Source organism: Magallana gigas, chromosome 5 (assembly GCF_963853765.1).
Source record: "Magallana gigas chromosome 5, xbMagGiga1.1, whole genome shotgun sequence".
Classification (NCBI taxonomy): domain Eukaryota; kingdom Metazoa; phylum Mollusca; class Bivalvia; order Ostreida; family Ostreidae; genus Magallana; species Magallana gigas.
This window is the reverse complement of record NC_088857.1, coordinates 10745922-10769296: the sequence shown is the minus strand read 5'-3', so window position 1 is coordinate 10769296 and position 23375 is coordinate 10745922. Positions and strand designations below refer to the sequence as shown.

The window sequence follows — 23375 nt, the reverse complement described above, 5'->3', positions numbered from 1 at the left end:
ACTGTCAGATGTGCTTTTGCCGAGCCTGAAGTTACAAATGCAGAAACTACGGATTGAAAGTGTGCAAAGTTGAAGGTTTAATTAACTAATGTAAACAATAAAGTTGCAAAAAGTGCACCATGCGAAGGAACTGAGTCAAATCTTACACGTGTGTATGCCCGAGTTTTATAGGTTGCACGATCAGAATTACACATATTCATGCTCAGGCTCACACATCAACACGATTGCATATTCGGATTTACAAGTTTACATGTCTGGATTTTTGAACACGATTACCCTCCATATATTAAAACCATTATGTATGGTGGTAAAACCTTTATGTATTGTGGTGAAAGCTTTACATGCAATTGTAAATCCTTTATATGATGTGACAATTTATAATATGCCGTTGTTGAGTCATTATATTATGAGGTCAGTTCTTTACATGATGTGATCATTTCATTATATGGAGTGGTAACTTCTTTATATGCAGTCGTAACTCTTTATGATGAGGTTGTAAACTGGTTCTCGCTGAAAAGTTTTAATGGGGAAGAGGTCCAGTTTTATTTTGAAAAAGATGCCGCGTTCGTTGTGACGATGCACATTTCCTGGTCAACTTGTCGTTTGTTTTGAAGAGAGAGAGAGAGAGAGAGAGAGAGAGAGAGAGAGAGAGAGAGAGTGTTAATCTGTCCTTAATATCGATATCATAATATCAATCATTGAACCCATTTTGTGTGAAAAATCGAATGTATTATTAGTAGAGTATGCTTTTAATTTAAGAGTAAAAGAAATTACAAAAAATGAAGCAAGCGTTTTAAAATCAAAGTCGAAAGACCTTTGTTTCCATAGGCGTCGGAACCGGGGGGCTAGGGGGGGGGGGCTTAGCATTAGTTACCTATTAATTACCTAACCATTAGAAACATAGCATGATAGAGGGTTCAGCCCCCCCCCCCCCCCCCCCACTTTTTGTCGCAGGAAAGATTATTGTTCCTAAATTTACCTTGAAAGATTGAAAAGTTAGATTCAGAAGCATACTAAGCATACTACCCCCCCCCCCCCCCCCGGATTAGGATTTCCATGATTTTGGGAATTACTTTTTTCTCAATATTTCTGAGGATTAGTCTAGCCCCCCCACTTTCAATTTGCTTCCGACGCCTATGGTTTCAATGTACCAGGTAGATGCTACTCCTCGCTGATTAATGCCTCCAACACAAAAGGAATAGACAAATTTTTATTCATAGACATACAAAAAAATTATTTTTCATTTTTCTTAAATTAATTTGATTTTTAAGAAATAATAAAGAAATTGGTTGGTCTTAACCTCTTTTTATGGTTGTTTCATCCACTGTATAGAATTTAAGCTCACCGGGCATGTATTTTTGTATTTTAAATCCTACGTATACAAAGAAGGTGTTGCAGTTCCTGTGCTAATTTCCATAAAGCTGTTGCAGATATCTTCATATCATTAAGGTAATACCCCTATTCCGATGGTTTTGAAAATGAATGATGGATAAACTATCATTTTTTGAAATTTATTTCACTTTTAAAATTAAACGCGTACTCTACTAAAAATTCATTCGATTTATCACACATCGATGTATCAAGAACAGAGAATCTCTCTCTCTCTCTCTCTCTCTCTCTCTCTCTCTCTCTCTCTCTCTCTCTCTCTCTCTCTTCAAAACAAACGACAAGTTGACCAGGAAATGTGCATCGTCACAATGAACAGAGAATCTCTCTCTCTCTCTCTCTCTCTCTCTCTCTCTCTCTCTCTCTCTCTCTCTCTCTCTCTCTCTCTCTCTCTCTCTTCAAAACAAACGACAAGTTGACCAGGAAATGTGCATCGTCACAATGAACGCGGCATCTTTTTGCAAAATAAAACTGGACCTCTTCCCCATTAAAACTTTTCAGCGAGAACCAGTTTACAACCTCATCATAAAGAGTTACGACTGCATATAAAGAAGTTACCACTCCATATAATGAAATGATCACATCATGTAAAGAACTGACCTCATAATATAATGACACAACAACGGCATATTATAAAATTGTCACATCATACAAAGGATTTACAATTGCATGTAAAGCTTTCACCACAATACATAAAGGTTTTACCACCATACATAATGGTTTTAATACACCATAACATGATGTTAGTACTGCATATAATGAACTTATCACCTAATGTCAAGAAGTTGCACTGCATAAAAGGATTTTGCAACTGCACATGAAGAGTGTACCATTTAACATAACGATTGAACAATAGTTCATTATGAGTTTAGCTCTGTATGAAATGAGTTTATCATATCATATAAAGATTTATTCATAGCATATAATGAATAAACTACTGCACATAATGATCTTACGACATAACGTAATGATGTTACCACTTCAAATAAAGATTTTACCCCTGAATATAATGGTGAAATAATAGTATATAACTAGACACGATCTCGTTGCGAGCAACGAGGAGGTCTTCCGTCCGATTTTGAGAAGGAAATTTGACATCATCGACTTTGATTTTCGACAAAAAAACATGATATGGAAAAATAAGTGAAGAGCTAATCCTTTTTTGTATCGCATTTTATAACTTCTCTTATATTGCTTTTTTAAATACTTGCATTTCTTCAAACTAAGATAGAAAAGATTAAACTTTTTTACCTGTGGCTCCTAAATAACCCTAATTAGGTAACGCAAGACAAAATAATTATATTGTTAGAATATATAAACGTATTATACCTAATTCAGCTTAAATAACATTTCACAAAATAGCTCTTAGTAAAACGCTATAGATTAAAGACTTTAGAGCCCCTTTGACCCCCTAATTTAAGGGGCCAGCCCCTTTTTCTTGAAATGAAATGGAAGGTCATTTAATTCTGAACACATTTTGTCGACAAATGTTTAAAAATTCGTTACCGTTCTGGAGATATATGGGAAAGAAGGTTTTAGGAGCCGATCCCTTATCTCCTTTTAGGGGCCGTTTAACGAAATTTTGAAGGTTGTATATTGTTAAGAACATCATTTTGAACAACTTTTCTTCTGTACTGCATTTCAAAATATTTTTCCTTTCTGAAATATGAGTGATCAAAATTTTGGCATTTCGGCCCTTAAAAACCCTTAATTGCGTAACACATAATAAAATCATTACATTGCTTAGATACATAACTGTGAGATAAACATATTTGCTTCTATAACATTTCACAAAATATCGTTTAGTAAAGGGCTACAGATAAAAGACTTTAGAGCCCTTTGGTTCCCTAATTTAAGGGGCTAGCCCCTTTTTCTTGATATCAAATAAAAGGTCACTTAATTCTAAACACATTTTGTTCAACAAGTGTTTAGAAATTTGTTACAGTTCTGGAGATATATGAAAAAGAATGTTTTAGGGGCCGATCCCTTATCTCCTTTTAGGGGCCGTTTAAAGAAATTGTGAAGATTGCATATTGTTAAGAACATCATTTTGAACAACTTTTCTTTTGTACTTCATTTCAAAATAGTTTTCCTTTCTGAGATATGGGTGATCGAAATTTTGGACTTTCGGCCCCTAAAAACCCAAAATTACGTAACACATAATAAAATCATTACATTGCTTAGATACATAACTGTGAGATAAACATATTTGCTTCTATAACATTTCACAAAATATCATTCAGTAAAGGGCTACAGATAAAAGACTTTAGAGCCCTTAGGTCCCCTTGTTTGAGGGGCCAGTCCCTTTTTCTTGATTTCAAAAGAAAGGTCTTGTAAATAAAAACTATTTTTACATTACATGTTTTAACAAAATATTTTTCAGAAAAAAGATAATGAAAGAAAACCACAAAAAATAACGACGTTTATTTCATCTCAATTTTCGGGTCCAGGCGAGCTTCGGCGCCTTTAAAGCTAGATCAAAATGAAAATAAAATTACAAATCTACAATCTTTCGTCTACTATCCCTGAAAGTTTGAACTCAATATCTTTTATTGTTTAGGAGAACTTAGAGGGACAAGCCACCCCTCTGAAAATCGCTAAAACGTCAGTTTCTCAAAAACGGAAGTGACGTCATCAATAAAATCAAAAACCTATAAGGTTCAGATGACTATCTATCAGATCTGAAAGTTTCATGAAAATCGGTTGAGCCGTTTTTGAGAAATCGCGTGCACAAAATTTGTAAGAAAAAAAAAGAAAAATAATAATAATAGGGAAAAAGAAACCGAACGAAAACAATAAGGTCTTCCGTTGGAAACGGAAGACCTTAATGATGTTAGCACTGCATATAATGATGTTAGCACTGCATATAATGATGTTAGCACTGCATATAATGATATTACTATTGCATATAAAAAATATACCAATTCAGATAATATGAAATTGACCTTAAGGCAGCTTTGGCATTCCATACTTGCACCGATTGTAACGCTTTATGCTTGCGCCATTGGTGACAATTTCATTTCGATGGATGAAAATGCCAGACTCTACCATGTGAAAGTGGTCGATTAGTATTTGAAATGGAAATAATCGAGATGATGGATTGGCCGACAAAATCATTATATCTTAATCCAATAGAGCATACGACAAAACCGACTAAACACTCTCCGTGATCTTGAAATTGCTCTTGTTGAGGAATTGTTAAGGATTTCCCAGAATAACTTATGAAAGAACTATATATAATATGAGTTAAATTTGGCCCCCCATTATTCACCATTTTTTAAAGTGTTTCGGGTACAATGAAATGTTATGATATATATTTTAGAAGAGTTGATGTAAAATATATTTTTCACCTATTTATTTGATTTATTTGACTCACTGGCAGTATCATCTTCGCTAGCTAAGGGTTTATGATCCGCTTAAATTCTCAGGGTTGTAGAGGAGAGAAGCGGATCGTAAACCCTTGGCTAGCGAAGATGTGACAGTATATGACGTCAGAAGTGACGCTATTTTTATAATTCAATCAAAATTAGTCGAAAATTGACATTTTTCTTATCTTTTTATGAACGGGAAATATAGACCGCATGCTTGAACAAAGAAATTTTTTTGTCACTCATTAGCCTTGGCTAGATCTCTGATTAAAATATTTTGTTTGTTCAAGCATGCGCTCTATGTTTTCTGAAAGAAAAGCTGGTTGAAAACAAGCTGTTTTATGCTAAAAATGCAAAAATGGCGGGAAAAGGTGGTTATCTTTACGTTGTCATATTTCTAAATTGTGGGCAGTTGAATAAAAATGAACATTATGTCAAAACATCACATATATATCTGTACAACGAAAACATGACGATGTTCATTTTAGGGGGCCAATTTAGGCCCATATCATGTATAGTCCTTTAATTAATTAATTTTAAGGGTAACGATTAGGGTTAGAGGTGGCCACACAAGATACTGGAAACAAAAGTAACAACAGTTTGGAGCGATTTTGCTCATTAAAACCCTAATTGTATTGGTTGTTTTTTCCTTTTGAAATCCTGTATTGGTCGACATTTTCTTTGTTTTTTCAACTGCATGTTGGGCATATGTTTATTATTGGAAATTTTATTATTGTTATTGTTCAATTTATCATTAGTATCTTTTGCTTCAACCACATTCACAAAATGTTTGGCAAAAATAAATTTTGTATGTGGCCCTTAACTCTGTTTAATGTATGTACTTGCTAGTGCATTATAAATGGAATGAAAAACGCATAAATGGTACTTTAAGTAGTTCATAATATTCAGACGTGTAAGTAATTTCCTGAAATTTAGTTATCTTTGAAAAACGTTCAAAGTTTGTTCTAGGAATTGAAACCTGTGTAGCTTTTAAAAAATGAAAAACAATACATCCATGTCCACTCATTATTGCCCACATCGCTTTAAACCTTCTATTTCAAACTCCTTAATTAATATGAATTCAATCTATTTCACAGAAGTAAAGTAAAAATTGATAAAAAATCATAGATAACATCAGCATTTTTGACCTTTGCCCTTCAGTATTATCCTTGAAATTCGATATGGGTGAAGTAAAAGGACTAGTTATGACTGTGTCCAAATTTCAAATTTAAAAAAAAAAAGCAAATTAATCGTAGCACATTCTCGAGTGCTAGCCACTACGTTAGTATATATAGACTATACGATGACAATTTCATATATATATATATATATATATATATATATATATATATATATATACTGTGGTTTCATTAATATTCAAGGGTATCAATTTTCGTGGATAAAGTGAAAATCACAGTTTCAAGGATATGTAAATTCGTGGCCAAGGACCCTATCAATACAAAGTATTAGTAGAAATTGCAGTTCAGTGAATATTTGATTTCAAGGATAAACTTAACAACGAAATCAACGAAAATTGGTATTCAACGAATATTGATGAAAACACAGCACACACACACATATATATATATATATATATATATATATATATATATATATATATATATATATATATATATATATATATATATATATATATATATAAGTTTTAAAATTCAGAGAATTTAAAACTATCTATAACAATTTAAACACCCGAGCAAAAACGATATTTACGCGGTAATTTAAAGTTTCAGCAAAATAACCATGTTTGTCACGAGCCTTCCACGGTGTGTATAAAAATGGCTACAGCGCTTGCTCACCTATTTTTTTTTTTTGTAAAAGATAGAAGACTTAAAATTATTGTCCTCATTATTAAAGGGTAAATAGCACAAAGAACAAACAAATGCGAACACAAAGTGAACTTGGAGAAGTACTTGTTTGTTTGTTCAATGCAAGTTAAAGAAATCCTCACTTACCAGTGCAATTAAACCTGATTAAGTTTTGTTTCAGTTTCCGACTTGTTGGAAAGGTACAGTGTTGTCTTCCGTCACACGCCTCTAAAATACTCACTAATTCTGACTCAGTCTGACTGGTCAGGTTCATGATAGAGAGGTAGTACTTGTAACAGTGTAAGGTGACGGTCCCATTTCCAAATGCAATTCTGCTGTCCCATAGAACTATAAGAATGGTACCAAAAGAAAAAGAAAATATAACATAAATCATCATTAACAAATGATTGACAAACTGTTTTGATAAATCAGAAATTCGTTTAATTGAGAAGAAGTACTTAATGAAGTAAAGTTATCTTGACTTCTTAAATTCTTTTATAAATACCTAAGTGTTTATTATCCATTGTGGTATTTGAGCAATTACAATTAGGAACAATGCCATTAGTTGCATGTACACAACCTAAAATCATTTTGAAAATCATATTTATATGAAGTGCAAACGATAATTAAAAATTAAATATTTAAATACATATATAGAGAGTGCTAAAAATACCTAAGGGAGTTTAATGTGTGTATCACAATTCGTAATAATAATCGGGTAATTTCTTTGTCGGCTGTTACATACAAAGTAATTGATAAAAACATATGCAATTCTAATTCAAACTACATTTACTACGCACGAGACAATTTTATGAGACCAAAATTGTAAACATTGTAAATGTTAATTTAAAATCAATATATCATATTACGTCGTTGTTGCACATTTTATTCATAAACGTATATCCAACTAGATGAAAAAAAAAAGAGAGAAATCTGAAAAATTTTCATATTAATTGTAAGGTCTTAACCTCGTAAGCGGAAGACCTTAATAACTTGACACTATTAACACACCGTAAACTTCCGCCTCACAGAGTTCCACGTATTTGCCATGGCCAGCATCGCTGACAGTCCTGTTTACTAAGATGTAAACTTGGAGTCCATAGTGACCCCCAGGGAAAACGATCGTGTTTTGGTAGCTTGGTTTGACGTGTTCGTCATGATACACAGGATTAAGGGCGTTCAGCTCCTCTCGTGACACCGTCCCATTAGTGATGAAGACGTAATATTTTTCATGGCGAGAGTCTAACCGAATTAAAAGTATTAAGAATTGGTTTGAATTAAAGTTAAGAAATTTCATGAACATTGATTTATTTAAATGAAATGAATAGATATTCCCCAAGAAAGATATATATACCTGACGAAAATAATAACAAGTAGGGATACCCATGCCCCCAAGATAATAGCGAGCGCAGCTCGCCGGTGCGCAGCGCCGGCGCGAAGCGAGCTCTACCGGCAAGGCGTGTGTGAATAGAAAATTGGACTAGTTGCACATTCATTCAACGGATTTTTTTGGCGTCAGTAAATCGGACCAGTAATGCCTTGTTTTAATCGTCCCAGTAATTCCCTGTAAATATGGTTTCCATTTCACACTCTCACGAGAACAAGATAAAAGACTATACATCGTGCATTGTAAATGAAACAAGTTTAGCTTTTACAAAAAAGCTTACCGTCTTAAGAGCGAAACCGAAACAGCAATTAGTTATCAAAGACAAGTTAATTCGTTTTTATATAAATGCCACCTTCCTCTACATAGCATGGCGTGTGGAACATTTTATTCCATTATGTGTCTTTAAAGCCTACGTGTCTAAAATTGAGAAATGCGTACCCGAGTTTCTTAGTTGATATCGACTATAGTAGGGTAAAAGAGGTCTTAAGAAGGGTCGTAGGCTCGTATTATTTTGATAAAATTAAAGTTATATCGCTGCATTCAGCATTTTGTTTTACAAATATTACATGTAGTTTTACATATCTAAGGTGCAAACAATTTTACCGATACATGTATTAGCCATACCGCATCAATTTTTTGTTAATAAAAGAAGAGCAAACAGTTTTAATAGATATCATAGAATATTGCTTTCAACGAGTTAGACCTGAAAATCAAAGACTGAATTTCATTCATAGCAATTTTAATTGCTTTTTCGTTTTCTCACATTTTAAGATTTGAAATCTACGAAATTTGTTAAGTCGTACGTGAAAAAGATCATCAGAAAATTACCTCCCTTGTGCCGAACACTATTTCAACCAATGAAATAAATTTAAATTTTCACATCATGTATTTTCTACCAATCACAAAGGAGAAGAATTGCACAACCCGGAGACTGTAAATTATTTCAACTCTTTATACCGTCTTCCAAGGAAGACGGTAATAATTCCATTACATAAGACAAACAGAGTTGTCGTTCCTTCGAGTGACGTCACAATGGATTTCTTGCACATTGATCCCACAGAATTGTTCGGCGTCAGTAAATTTTGACCCACAATGCAATTTTTCAATGTCGGACGATCTCATTAGACTTGATTCCTTCTCGCGAAAATCAAAGTAAAACTTTTGATAAACAGATAAATTGTGTAATTTCAAGAATATCATGCTTTTTAAGTAAACAAAACAGTATATTTCACTTAGTTTTTTTCTCTGGGTTTTTTCAAAGAGACAGACGACACTTGACCGACGTGAACTTTGACGTCACAATAAGGAGAAATTACTCTAAGTAGTTATTGTAAATCTGCTGAAATATAAATACCAAAATCTTCTCGAAATCTTGCAAAGCTAACGAATGGGGATATCTTTTTTTTTTTTAAATAGGAAACAGTTGTAGCTTGCTCTCATTTGGATGAATGCTCACATTTATTTTATTCACTACATATTTACTTTACAGTAACTTCCAGGAACGTTTTTGAAAAGGGGCGCGGCAGCATCATTCAAAAAATATTTACAAGCAAAATGAAAAAGAAATTCTCAAAATCAGAATTGGGAGTGCGTAGTATGCCTTTAGCTCTTTAACTGCTCAATGGTATCTTTATTTTCACATTTATTACATCCTCCCGGGGGGGGGGGGGGGGTCCAAAACCGTTTTTCTTATATGATCAGCAAATTTTTTTATACGTAAATTATATTTTTTTTAAACCGGGGGGGGGGGGGACTCTATGATAAGTCAATTTTTTATGTGTAAGTTTAAGAAAAATGTTTGCTGCAAGAAAAGAGGAAATAAACTGCAATAAAAATTATGTTAAAATCTTTATTATTCAACAACATTGTATCTGAGATAAATTCTATTTAGATAAATAAACAATCTTATAAATTATGAATAATGAAAACTTAATAGAAAAAATAGGCATGTTTATATTTTATTTTGCATTCAAATTCATTTACGTTACGTTGATACTTTTTTTTATTGATTTATCATAATTCATTATTTGATCACATGATGCGCTCGCCCCAACGGTCGCACCGTAAAACATATTAGGTAATAGCATAATTATTTATGGAAACTTACATCCCTCTCTGAAGATTAAGTTGATTTTAAATATCATCGAAAGAGATTTGAAGGTAACCTGCCACCAGGCAGTTTTATTCCAGAGGTCCTGCTTAGTCCCTGCACATTGAGATAAGTAATTTGAATATTGTCCATTAAAGGCTTTATCTGCGGTAAGTGGAACGTCACCAGTACCGACATATACCGATGATATGCTGGTGTTGTATCGATGAGACTTTAAGTTACCCAGATTACACAGTTGACCTAAAGTTGATGGAAAAAAATGTTAGTCATTGACGTTGAAGTCTTTTACTCTTACTAGTGATGTTTCCCAATATGTGTACATATAGACTAATGTTAAGATGAATTTTTTTAATATAAATGGAAAAAAGTTGTTCTTTTAAAAATTTACCTAAACGGAAATTAATATGGAGTGTAATCGTGTTAAAAAATCCAGACCTATAAACTTGTAAATCCGAATACTAGTATGCAGTCGTGTCGGTGTGTGAGCCTGAGTATGCATGAGAGTAATTTTAATCGTATAACCTATAAAGCACTTCAGAGTTGACCCCGCAGGCCTTCAATCTAATTTTTCATACAGATGCACAATTGCAGCGTTATAATGTTATCGTATTTTGAAATGACCATATATGGAAACAGTGACGTCAACGATAGAAAAGGCTAGCTGCGGGTGAAGGCATGCCGTAACCGCCGTAATGGGTAAGGAATGATTAAAGAAAATATTTTAGGTAGGCCCATAATCCCATTATCTCTGGATAATAACATTTCTTAGGAAGTATGACTTTTCGGAAAAATAAATTATTAGCTTGGTGTACATTTTAGCCAGAGAATTTATAAAAGATGCAAGTGAAGAATTCTATTGGTTTTAGATACCGATATCCTTCTAGAACTGGAAAAAAAAATACATGTAATGACTTTATTTGAATATCCATATAAATAGATATACAGGCATTTTTATTAGAGTGATTTAACAAGTTGTTAAAGTATAGAGCTCGGCTGAATAAAGAAACTACATGTATCTAAAAAAAAACATCCTTATCGCTACCACACTGTTAGGACAAGAACCCCCCCCCCCGGGCGAAAAATTACACGGGGTCGGCCAGCTGGTCAATTAAATAGCTAAGTTACAAAGTTATCAATAAAAAAAAAACCAAACTTTTTAAAGACATTTGTTTTGAGATTTTGATTAATATTAGACATAAGGCCTAACCTAACCTACAAAACTTCACCGATCCTACCATTTTTAGATGTCTGTTTTTATCCGATTGTGAATTTTATATCAATTCTATTAAAAATCCGTTTTTAAATACGACACAAACAAACATTCTTAGGATTCATGCAACAATTTTTTTGTAGGCCTAAGAAGCGACAACCCCCCCCCCCCCCCCCCACTTTAAAAAATAAATAAAAATTCCAAATAAGGTTAACTGTCGTGAAATTAAAATGTGTATAAATTCTTAATGTTTCATTTTGTATTGTCAGCAATATATAGGGGAAAAGCCTATCATGCAGGTAAAAATTGGCATATTTCTTATTTCAAGCAATTATTACTGGAAATGAGTATGACGTCCTGAATGTCGGTTCAATACAGAATCAATAAGTGAAGTTGGTAGATAAAAATTTTCCGGAGAGCTATTATGATATAGATTTCTAGAGTATTGTTAACCATTTTTAAAAGCAGCTACTTAATTTTGTGGAATTATCGTCAATACAGTATATATTGTTTTATAGGTTACACGATCAGATTCACTTTTATACCCAGACCCACTCACCAACACGATTGCATATTCGGATTTACAAGTTTTCAAGTCTGAATTTTTGAACACGATTACCCTCCATAATTAAAGGTTAATGTGTGGATTACACCCTTGAAAACTATCTTGATTTGAGTATTCTTTGGTTTCAAAATGCAGCTTAAGTTTTCAAAAAAGTTAGATTTGAGGTTTTATGAAACATCTTTGTAATCAATTTTTTCGATAAGCATATAAGAGATTTCTCGACAGGTATTTGTATTGGTACTATGGTACAGGCTTTGGTACTCAGGTGACCGTTAAGGCCTATGGGCGTCTTGTTGCGTCTTGCGTCAGTCGTTGCTTCTGAAATTCACCGTGCCAGTGTCAGGTGGCAATTCTACACCCTCTAAATATGCAGTTTCGTATAAATCCATATATATATATATATATATATATATATATATATATATATATATATATATATATATATATATATATATATATAATGAAAGACAGGTGAGATTTTTTTACTTTTAAAAATTGATATTCCTTAGGAATAAAATAAATCCCATGGAAGAAATCAATTTACTACAGGAAATATTGAAAATCCAGTATGATTTTCTAAAAATCTTAGAGGAAATAAAATTTCTATAGGAGAAAAGTACTTCCTGTAGGAATTTGATTCAATCAGGTAGTTTTCCTACAGGAGATAAAGATTTCCTATTAGATTTAAAAATCCTATGGGAGTTCTGTTCTAATTCCATCGAAAATTGAATTCCTGTTGGAAGTTCTTTTATTCCAGTAGAGAATTCCAAATATCCAATAGGTAGAAATCAATTTCGTGTATGAATTTATGGGAAAAAAAGTGCCCCTTCCATGGATCAGATGATATTCACCCCCTTCCAATAATGATATATTTCCGTAATTTAAAATGGTGGTTTTTTAGTGTATGTGGGATATTTTTACTTTCCGATCACTTCAATACATATTTTTTTGAATTACTGACTGTTTTTTCTACAATTGTTAGCCCCCCCCCCCCCACCACCACCATGCCTATTGCTTACATATTTCCGGCGTGCCCCCACCCGAGAAACAACATCCAGACACTTGTCATCATGATGTGATCAATTGATATAAAAGTAAAACTTTATGAAAGAAATTTCTTCAAAATATATAGGGTAGAAATAATTAGACTAGGCCTCGTTAAGAATAAAATAAGACATTCTTTTTTTTTCCGGGCATATCAGATTCATTTTGTACATGTAAATGCAGTGTTTTACTTAACATTAATTAAGATTGTGTGAGTAAACACAAGAACAGGTTTTCTAACTTAAGACAAATTAAACAATACAAGTATTTACCGGATCGGTGAGATGTGTGCAGAACTGCAGACTTTCATCTCTCTTATATTTGAATAGAGAAAATATTTTTTACTGTTCAACAGATATGTTACTGTTTCTAGTCACTGCATTTTTAGTAATCCATCAGAAAATGATTTAGAAAAATAAGTTCATAGGACATGTACATGCAGCATACTTTAAGAAGTCGTACATCGTTAAAACAATACCGGTAACGGTACATGCTGAATAAAGATGATACATGTTAGGTTCAAATTTTTTTTTTTACTTTCTAAATCCACCCACTATTAGCATAAATTTCTACTATTAAGGAATTAATATCAGCGTAAAATCGCGAGAAGCGCATCTTGCAAACTTTCAAGTCTCGCTTTTTTTTTTTGGACATATGTAACCTACATTAAACTATGATAAAAATTCGGCATTAGCGATTTTATGTTCTCGCGATTTGATGGAAAACGGCTGAATTGCGGAATTAAGTACTCGGGTAAAATAAGAAATCTACAGTATGCGTTCTGAATAATGATTTCCTATCTTTAAAATAAAATTATTTTTAGCCGGGCTCTGCTGAAAGCAGAGTCATGGCTGTAGGCAGGCAAATCGCCAATGTTACTTTAAATAGCACAACTTCAAAAGTAAACAAAAAACCAAACAGGGTCAAAGTAAAGGCCTCCCCTATACCAAATAGTTACACAAAGAGCCACGTTTTGTCAAAAGTGTTGGCATTTTGTTTCTTTTTTTAAATTCGAGAGAATTGTCTATCTTTTTTAGTTTTCTTATTAATAACGTGTTTTAAAAACAAGACTATGCATTTTGGACAGATACAATGTGCATGAATTTCCGTGAACTACTTTGCTGCGCGTTGAAGAAATGGGGATTGAATATATAACGTTTGTTGCTAAAAAGGCAGCAACTGTTGAACTAGACAGACATATTTTTGTTTATAGCCGCTTACAAAATTTGGTCGCTTTCTGACGCTTTTCCGACTTAAAAAGCATGAGAGAGAGAGAGAGAGAGAGAGAGAGAGAGAGAGAGAGAGAGATTTTCAGTCTTTACTACACAGTATGCATAAAGACACACCAAAAGAGCCCGGCTTTCAGTACTTCAGTACTTTGATTTTAGTTGTACTGGTAATATGTTAATATCAATGCGCTGTAAAAACAAAACGGTGAAGCAGACACCTAAAATTAACAGCAAAATATTTCTATAAAACTTTTCCAAATCATAGCCAATTTACATGGAGCATTAAGCTAATATCGAGGAAAACCGAAATGTAGTTAAATAAATTTGTGTGCAAATGTTTCAAAATTTGAATTGTTATTTTACGTACTGGCATGTTTACTTGTTAAGTAAAAGCAATAAGAATTTAATTATATTACAATTATTATATTGGTATTTTATTATAAATTTGAAAATAAGGAATACTTACAATTTAATGTTCTACACAAGAGAATTGCCAATAAAATACTAGTATGCTTGATTCCTCGAAACATATTTGTTAACGAGATAAATCTTTTTTGTTTTACATGTAACTCCAGAAACTTTCAAATTTAACTTCGTCTTTAACTTTGGCCAATATAACATATTCCACATTCATTGGTATTTCGTGTACCATCAATCGACATGACGCTATCCTGGTTCTATATCCTCTCTGGTGTCCATCAAATTCGTACGTATGAGCATAAAACTATATGCATTGTCAAAACAAAAAAACCCCCAAAAAACCCCAAACAATAAACAGTACCAAACATCCTGAAAAGTCAATTCATGTACACATTTATCGATTTTCATAAAACAAACGAAAGAATTTTATTATTCATATTTATTTCTTCATTTTGTCAAAAATACATGAATGCATTGTAACATGATCAGTATATGACATATTACGGAAGCGCTGCTTGAAGTTCACTGCTGAAACATTATATAGGCATTATATATACATTCGGTTAACTCGAATCTCCGATTCTAGTGACGAAGCAATACTCATATGACAATGATAAAAAATTGATTTTCATTTCAAAATGTGAAAGTTAATTAAATGTTAACATCCGTCTTGGTGCTAGGCTGACTCCAAACCCACAAAGGCATCTCTCTTGGAAGGGCGTGTACGCCTACGGGTACGTGTAGAGCTGCTAGTGTGTTTACACGTACATGTACCAATTTGGCTTATGTTTTGTTTTTTTTTTTAATTTGTTTTTAATGATTTTATTTGAAATTGCATATAAATTGCTAGAGGCAATACCTCCACAGAGGCCCTCTTTGTATACCTTACCTGGGGTACCAGGGGCTCCCTGGACCGGTAACTATGTAGCAAAAATATGAAGATACCTTATACATTTATATTTTTACAAAATAAAGGCTTATGTTAAATAAACTATACTAGTAAATGAACGTATAAAACAATTCGATTTAACATTTTCAACCTGTTCAGTTTATTCTCACTGTTTATATGAACTAATTCTGTGAATTTGATGAAACCAAATGCACAGTCGACCTCAACTTATCGACTTCTTTATATAAAACAACTTTTGATCTGCACAAAATCTGTATTTACATCCGTATATATTTATGATTCTACACGTTTTGTACACCTTTGTAGAATTACGCGGTATGTAGAAATTATGACGTAATACATATAAAATTAGGGGATTCCCCTAGTTACACGTACTCGTACACATATAATACATTAATATGCTTAATCTCTCTATTTTCTCTCGATTATCAAAATGATTGTCAAATTGAATGAATAATCTACTTTGTAGATTTGACAAGTAATTGTTGTTTTGTTTTATATTTCAGTGTTGGAAACTATAAATTCGAGAAGCGATGACATATTCAGCGACAAGGCAATCGGGTATTTGCATGGTATCGAAAGTAAAAAGATACAAACTGAAACTTTGTTCATTTAAAAAGAAAAAAGCAACCTTCTTTCTTCCTGTGTTTACCTATGTAAATGAGTGATTAAGACTATAAGATATAGAGAATGGAAGAATTACACCAGATATTCTTATAAATCAACACAAAATAGGGATCAGCCAACAGTTGATATCACGGGCCGTAACAGATAATAACAAATCAGTCAGCAGTTATTATCAAGGGCCGTAACAGATAATAACAAATCAGTCAGCAGTTAATATCAAGGGCCGTAACGGATGATAACAAATCAGTTCACAGTTAATATCAAGGGCCGTTACGGATGATAACATATCAGTCAGCAGTTAATATCAAGGGCCGTAACGGATGATAACAAATCAGTCAGCAGTTAATATCAAGGGCCGTAACGGATGTGCCTATAGAGCATTGGGATGTCACTACAAACAATTATGGACACAACAAAAACGATTATCCCGATCCCAAGGACGGAACCAATTCCTTTCGCTGATTTTCTTTCGTCCTTTGCGCATGTCTTCTTCCTCACTGTAGCAGAAAGTGCCTTTTCGCTGATTTTCAATTTTTTTTCTATTTCGTCGATTCTGCGTTGAAGAACTAGAGGGTCTGTGATAAAGTTCTGAGACTTTAACCGGTCACACGGACACTTACAACCTTCAACCAGAAAAAAATCAAACATGACATAAACAAAATGTATGCTGAATGCAATGAGGCAATAAACCCAAAAGCCTAATTATGAAATTGATAATGCATTTTTGAAATATCATTTTTGTGAAAGGATAAAAACTAAGCAAGCTAACAGCTAGAGCTTAATTAAGTGCTTTAAAAAAGTCTTTTAATAAGTCGTCTTTACGACTGATGGACCGACGGTGAAAATTTTTTAAGTTCAAAGGGATTATGAATCCCATTCAAATGATAAATCGAAACAGAATGTTCTGTAAGTATAGACATTTACATATTAGTTCCTTATAAAATACAATTGGAGTTTATCTGCTTAAAAAAACCCGCCCGACTTACTGAAAAATGCAATTCTTTGCTTGTGAGAGAGGACAATGGACACAACCTAGTTGAGTTAGCGAAATACGAAAAAATATTTAGTTTGTTATTTTCTCTTACGTTTACAGACCGGCAGATCTCCTGTCCAATCACCACTCTCGTTACAAACTCTCGTTAAATTCCCGTTCACGAGACGATGATGTTTCCTACATGTGTAAGAGACATCATAGGTCTCAAATATGTAGTCCGAAAAATAATTTGGGAATGAAGCTGGTTGTCGAATCGTGGTTCTGTTCTCATGTATAGGTTCTTGGCAGGTAACTTTTAAATAAAAAACACAAATACTAGTAAATTCTAAACTAAATCGATTTGCAGCCTTTAGAGTAACAATCGTAAATGAAAATAATTTATTTTGAAAGGATGACAGTTCATACAGTGATCTCCCGAAAAAAAGAGTTAAAAACATACATGTTGTTTGATGAAAGGGAAATGTATGGTTCTGTTACATGTATTGTATAATGAGGAAATGTATAACTTTGAAATCCATGTATACATTACTAACTTTAAACGTAAATTATACGCCAATCTCTCATATGGGTTAAATCCTATTGAATTCTGAAAAGTATTGTTTCATCTAAAAATGACTTCTATATATAATTGAAATCCATGTATAAATAACTAACTTTAAACGTAAAATCTACGCCAATCTCTCATATGGGTTAAATCCTATGAAATTCTGAAAAAATATTTCATTTAGAAATAACTTCTATATATAATTGAATTCTTATGGTCTTAATCTGACATCTTTTCAAATGCCGACCCATGTTACTAAATAGCTAAAAAGTACATGTACACCGAACACTGTTGAGCCACCTTAACATCAGTGGAAGGTACCCGTAATCTTACCATTGCACACTGGGGCTTCCCCAATCCATCGCCCCTCTTGTTGACATTGCAGAGTGAGGTTTCCGTTGGTCAGCACATATCGCTCCAAACAGTTTAATTTTCGAGACTTAAAGAATGCAGTGAAATTATTGTTGACTTCAAAATTATATGATATATTTAAATCCGTCATCAGTTGAGAGATAGGGATTGTGTTGTTGTAGGCTTCATTTATACATCGGTCTGAAATGAGGATAAGTACAGTTACATATCATATTTTTATATGTCATCTTTACTTTTAGGACCAGAGGGAGTCGATCGAGAAAGTAATGGTTAATAGTATATTTAACGTCATTTCATGTTCGGTTAAAGCATTTTGAGAAATTAAATGCATTTCAAATTGCATACTTATGTACGTAGATTTTACCCATCCAAATTAGGTTAACTGCCTTCGGTATATTCATGTCAAAAAAGATGTCGAAGTACATGATTACCTATCGGGCAATTTACGGCGATTGACGGTCGTTCTAACCAATAAAATGCGTGAAATGGAGACACCCATGAGTGCGGTTGAAAATGAATTAAAAAGTATTTCGTCTAAAGATGTCGAATAATTTCCATATAAAAGTATGCATGAGATAATGAATGACACCCTTTTTCGCCTTATATATCTGTGTAATAGAGATATTTGTACACTGACATTTTTTATGTACATGTTATCATGTGACACATGTACTAACTAATGCAAGGCATGTCAAAATATATAACTTTGTGTCACCTGAGTACCGGTAATAATTGCTGAATGACTTCCAAAAGGGTGTATTAAAAGACAAGATATATTTACTTGCTAGCATTAGATATGGACGGAATACATACTAACGTTACCTAAGTAGTTAACAATGTCCAGATATGCCAACAATTTTCGAAATTATATTTCATACACTTATATTTTGTACCACGAAATAAAAATTTGCTTCAAACCTACCATTTTTTATTCCTTTTTGGTGGGAGTAAATTGAAATAGATATTCTTAAAATTTTCATGGACAAAAACACTTATATAACTATAAATGTATATGCTCATATGCTGCTATTTATTAAGTATGTCTATTTGCACGAATATACTCTGAAATATATTCTAACTTATATTTTTTGCATTATTTGTTATGTAACACCATGCACAAGTAACGCTTAATAACCCATTTCGGTAAAATTTGCAACACTACAATGTCTTAAAGGAACTGATGAAATATTATTTAGACAAAATTTAAGAATTATATTAACGACCATATTTTATTAAAGATATATCAAAAGGATCAAAATGAATTTTGGATTAATGATAATAAAAAATATTTCCATGTACGTAGGTACAATTTTGATATAAATAATAGATGATGTTCTCATAGTTTACCCTTGACCTTTTGATATAACCTTGAATTCAATATACATAATACCAAACTTTAGCAGTTAACAATAGTTTCATATTCTTTATGGTAAACTGGTAAATTGCCCAAAGATCAAATGAATTTTTACATAGAGTGAGCATTTCGTCGTACTTAGATGTATTGTAACAACGTATTTATTTGTAGAATATACGTCAAATAAAATCCCCACTTACCAGTGCAATAAAAGCTAACTGAACTGTCTTTCAAGTTCTGACTTGTTGGAATGGTGCATTGTTGTTTTCCATCACACGCCTCTAAAATACTCACTAATTCTGACTCAGTCTGACTGGTCAGGTTCATGATAGAGAGGTAGTACTTGTAACAGTGTAGGGTGACGGTCCCAGTTGAAAACGCAATTCTGCTATCCCACAGAACTATAAAGATCATAACAAAAAAGAGAGAAAAAATATATGATTATCATACTGTTTTAATGATTTAATGTATGAGCAATTCGGTTGTATGGATAGTACTTAAAAATACGAACTTGTCTGAATTTTTAAAAAAAAAAATCATAAATACCCAAGTCTTGATCATCCATCGTGGTGTTTCCATTTCGGCACTTGCAAGCAGGAGCTTCGTCATAAGTTACATGTATACACCCTGAAAATTATTTAAAAACTCGTATAATGGAAATATCGTTAAAAAATTTAAATATATAATATACTAGTGTAGAAAATTGGAGAAACGAAAAAAAAACTAATCGTTATATCAATATCATTTGCTAAAAAAAATAAAATTAAAGATGTTGTCAAATAAATCAGGTAATCTATTTGAACTGGATTTCATAGATAGATAGATAGATAGATAGAAAGATAGATAGAAAGAGATATATATATATATATATATATATATATATATATATATATATATATATATATATATATATATATATATATATATATATATATATATATATATATATATATATATATATAAAAATCGAATGTTGGAACTAAAACTACTTAAACGCCAGCGGCCACTTAATAATTTAACAATTCACAATCGGAACAAAAGTACTAAAAATATTTAAGGGAGCTAGGGTTTGTTATCCTTGTGTATAACACTTTCTCATGATTATTTAGTAATCCGAGTCACTTGGTACAATTTAATTGATATCAAGTTCCAAAGGCGTCTAATTAATCATAACAAATCCAATTGTTCAGTTTACATAGTCTATATGCGATGCAAATATTTCGAAAGTAAAGAAAGAAATATCACTATAAATTAGGTTAAGAGGTTCATATTGATTGATGATTTTGCATATCTTCGTTACATAAATGTATCAGATAACTTGATTGATTTCAGAAGTAACGGTAGTTAAATTGATTACCGTAAACTTCCGCCTCACAGAGTTCCACATAATTGCCATGGTCAGCATTGTTGATACCAGTCCTGTTTACTAAGATGTAAACTTGGAGTCCATGGTGACCCCCAGGGAAAACGATCGTGTTTTGGTAGCTTGGTTTGACGTGTTCGTCATGATACACAGGATTAAGGGCGTTCAGCTCCTCTGGTGAGACCGTCCCATTAGTGATGAAGACGTAATATTTCTCATGGCGAAAGTCTAACCGAATAAACAGTGTTAATAATTGTTTTGTATCAACGATTAGAAAGGACTTTGTGTGGGATAAAGTGTTTTTATGCCCCAGAATTCGAATTATGAATACTGTATACCTTCAGAAATTTGAGCAAATAAAAAATATATGATTCAGGTTTAACAAGATCAATTGTCTGATCGATATCATAATATAGATATGACATATCACTTATGATCTAATTCCACAAAAAGTACATATTCAAGCAAAGAATATGTATTTCCTGTCATTTTTTGAACAGGAAATGTCAAGTGCATGCTTGCTACAAAGCCATTTTTAATACAATATGCAAAATAATATGAACAAAAATAAAGGCAAAATAGATAGTAGCAACGATGCGCTCAATATTTCCTACTGATTAATATGAAAAACTGTTTTTGAGTTATGCAGGGATTGGCCAATTAACGTGACGTCATAGAGGCACGGGGAATGAACCATGCTGCGAAACTTTTAGATTTCCATATGTAGTGTATTAAAACTACCACCAAATTATCGGTATTGTGTATTTTTAAATTTGGAAAATAGGGGCATTGATTGAATAAATACTCTCAAAGAAAGGTATACATACATGAAAACAAGCAGGGAGACCCCTGCCCCTTAACCCATCCCCGAGATATCGCCGAAGGTAATATGTTTTCTAAAACTTGCAAATCTATGAAAACTTACATTTCTCTCGGAAAATTAAGCTGATTTTGAAAATCGTTGAAAGGGACTTGAAGGTAACCTGCCACCAGGCGTTTTGATAACTGTTAATCTCAGTAGTCCCAGCGCAATCTTCACGATAATTTGAATATAATACATTAAAGGCTTTGTCTGCTGTAAGCGTACTTTCATATACCGATGATATGCCAGTGTTGTAACGATGGTGCATGCCAAGATTACACATTTGACCTAGTTTTGAAAAAAGATAGAATTTATTCACGTTGACGCTTACTCCTGACGTTTCCCAATAAGTGTACATATAGTCTAATGTTAAGATGAAATTTTAAGCATAAATGGAAAATAATTGTTCTTAGCAAAATTACCTGATTGGAAATTAAAGGTTAATGTAGTGATTTTAGTTGTGTGAAAAACACTTTTTGTTTGAGTATTCTTTTCTTTCATAATGCAAAACTTCAAATGGGATTAAGAATGCTCAAATTTTCAGAAAAGTTTGTTGTTGCCCAATTTTCCGAGAAGCATAACCAAATAAAAAAAACAACACTGTTTAAAGTAAACAAACTACTATTTGCAACAATTTTGCTTCACTTTGGTTGACCCCTCTGTCAAAAAAAACAGTAAATGAAGATTTTTTTTTTATTTTTAATGATATTATGATAATTTTAACATTCACGAAAACTATATATGTGGGAAGTTATAATATGGTCTTTGTCGTTATTGGGAAAAAACGATATACCTGTATCTCAAACGACTGTGTAGTGCGCGGCCAGCGCGCTAGTTTCCGTTCGTCATCGAAAGCAAGATTTTTGTCTTGCCTAGATGGCCGAGTGGTTAGCGCGGTGGCCGCTCACTGCTATGAGAATGGGTTCCAGAGGTCGTGAGTTCAAGCCTTAAAGTATACTCGATTCCTCGAAAATATTTGCAGAAATAAGCTCTTTTGTTTGACATGTAATTCCAAAAACTTCAAAAATTTAACTTCGTTTTTAACTTTGGCCAATGTTACACATTCCACAGTCATTGGCAATTGATGTAGAACTAATAGACATGATGATGCCCTTTTTCTTTATTCTCTCTGAGTCAATCAAATTCGTACGCAAGGGCAATAGATTATATGCATTGTCCAAAAACAAAACCCACTACAAACAATGCCAAACATCCTGAAATACCACTACAAAGATGTCTATCGATTTTTATGATACAAAGGAAAGATTTTCAATATTCATATATATTTCTCAATTTTGTCAAAAATGCATGAGTATATTATAACATAATCAAGACAGAAACTATGGACGACGGAAAGGGTAAAAAAGACGTTTATTCAAAACGTACAACTCATTTTTTTTTTTTAAAATATACTAAAATACAAAACAGACCATTTCATAACACAACCAACTGAATCTTTCGAAAAATTAAAAGACCACGATGCAAAGCAAATGATACTTACAAATTTATTTTCTTCACAATAAACTTGTAAGTAAAACATATTTGCAATAATAAGTAATTATATTTAAGTGTCTTTTCTGTCTCTTATTTTACTGTTTCACAATTGATTTGATTTCAACTAATTTTAGTCATAATTCATTTTAATGATCTTTAAAAGATATGCATCATATTTAATACCGATATGTTTAAAGGTAGTTGTCCATATTATTTCAATTTCTTGACATTTTTTGTAATTGGAATTTTTTTTCACATATCTTACAAATTGGGTTTTCCATTGATTAATGTTGAGTCCTGAAATATATAT

The 23375-nt window shown here is 32.6% G+C and overlaps 2 protein-coding genes across 2 annotated transcripts in view; both read right to left on the bottom strand.

Annotated features, from left to right (window-relative positions):
- The window catches only part of LOC117687285 (uncharacterized), a 28531-nt gene extending 13721 nt beyond the window's left edge, over positions 1-14810 (bottom strand). The window contains exons 1-5 of the mRNA XM_034463562.2: positions 14592-14810; positions 10075-10317; positions 7592-7822; positions 7086-7160; positions 6728-6928 (exon numbers count right to left, since the gene is read on the bottom strand). Coding sequence (XP_034319453.2) covers positions 6728-6928; positions 7086-7160; positions 7592-7822; positions 10075-10317; positions 14592-14655 — 814 coding nt within the window. The 5' untranslated portion in view covers positions 14656-14810. The remainder of the gene's footprint in view (positions 1-6727; positions 6929-7085; positions 7161-7591; positions 7823-10074; positions 10318-14591) is intronic.
- A 781-nt stretch (positions 14811-15591) lies between these two features.
- On the bottom strand, positions 15592-21000 carry LOC117683199 (uncharacterized). The gene is made up of 6 exons (XM_034452213.2): positions 20704-21000; positions 19893-19973; positions 19547-19747; positions 17954-18172; positions 17168-17368; positions 15592-16705 (listed from the first exon to the last, which is right to left on the bottom strand). The coding sequence occupies exons 2-6, from the start codon at positions 19909-19911 to the stop codon at positions 16431-16433; spliced, it is 915 nt and encodes a 304-aa protein (XP_034308104.2). The 5' UTR covers positions 19912-19973; positions 20704-21000; the 3' UTR covers positions 15592-16430.
- Positions 21001-23375: the final 2375 nt, after the last annotated feature.

Excerpts from the sequence above, each read along its gene's own strand:
- LOC117683199 (XM_034452213.2), bottom strand. Across the intron at positions 18,173-19,546 it reads AGTTAGCTTTTATTGCACTG|ACCGATGTATAAATGAAGCC; the intron begins GTAAGTGGGGAT and ends TCCTCATTTCAG. Across the intron at positions 17,369-17,953 it reads GGAAGCCCCAGTGTGCAATG|TTACCTGCCAAGAACCTATA; the intron begins GTAAGATTACGG and ends TTTATTTAAAAG.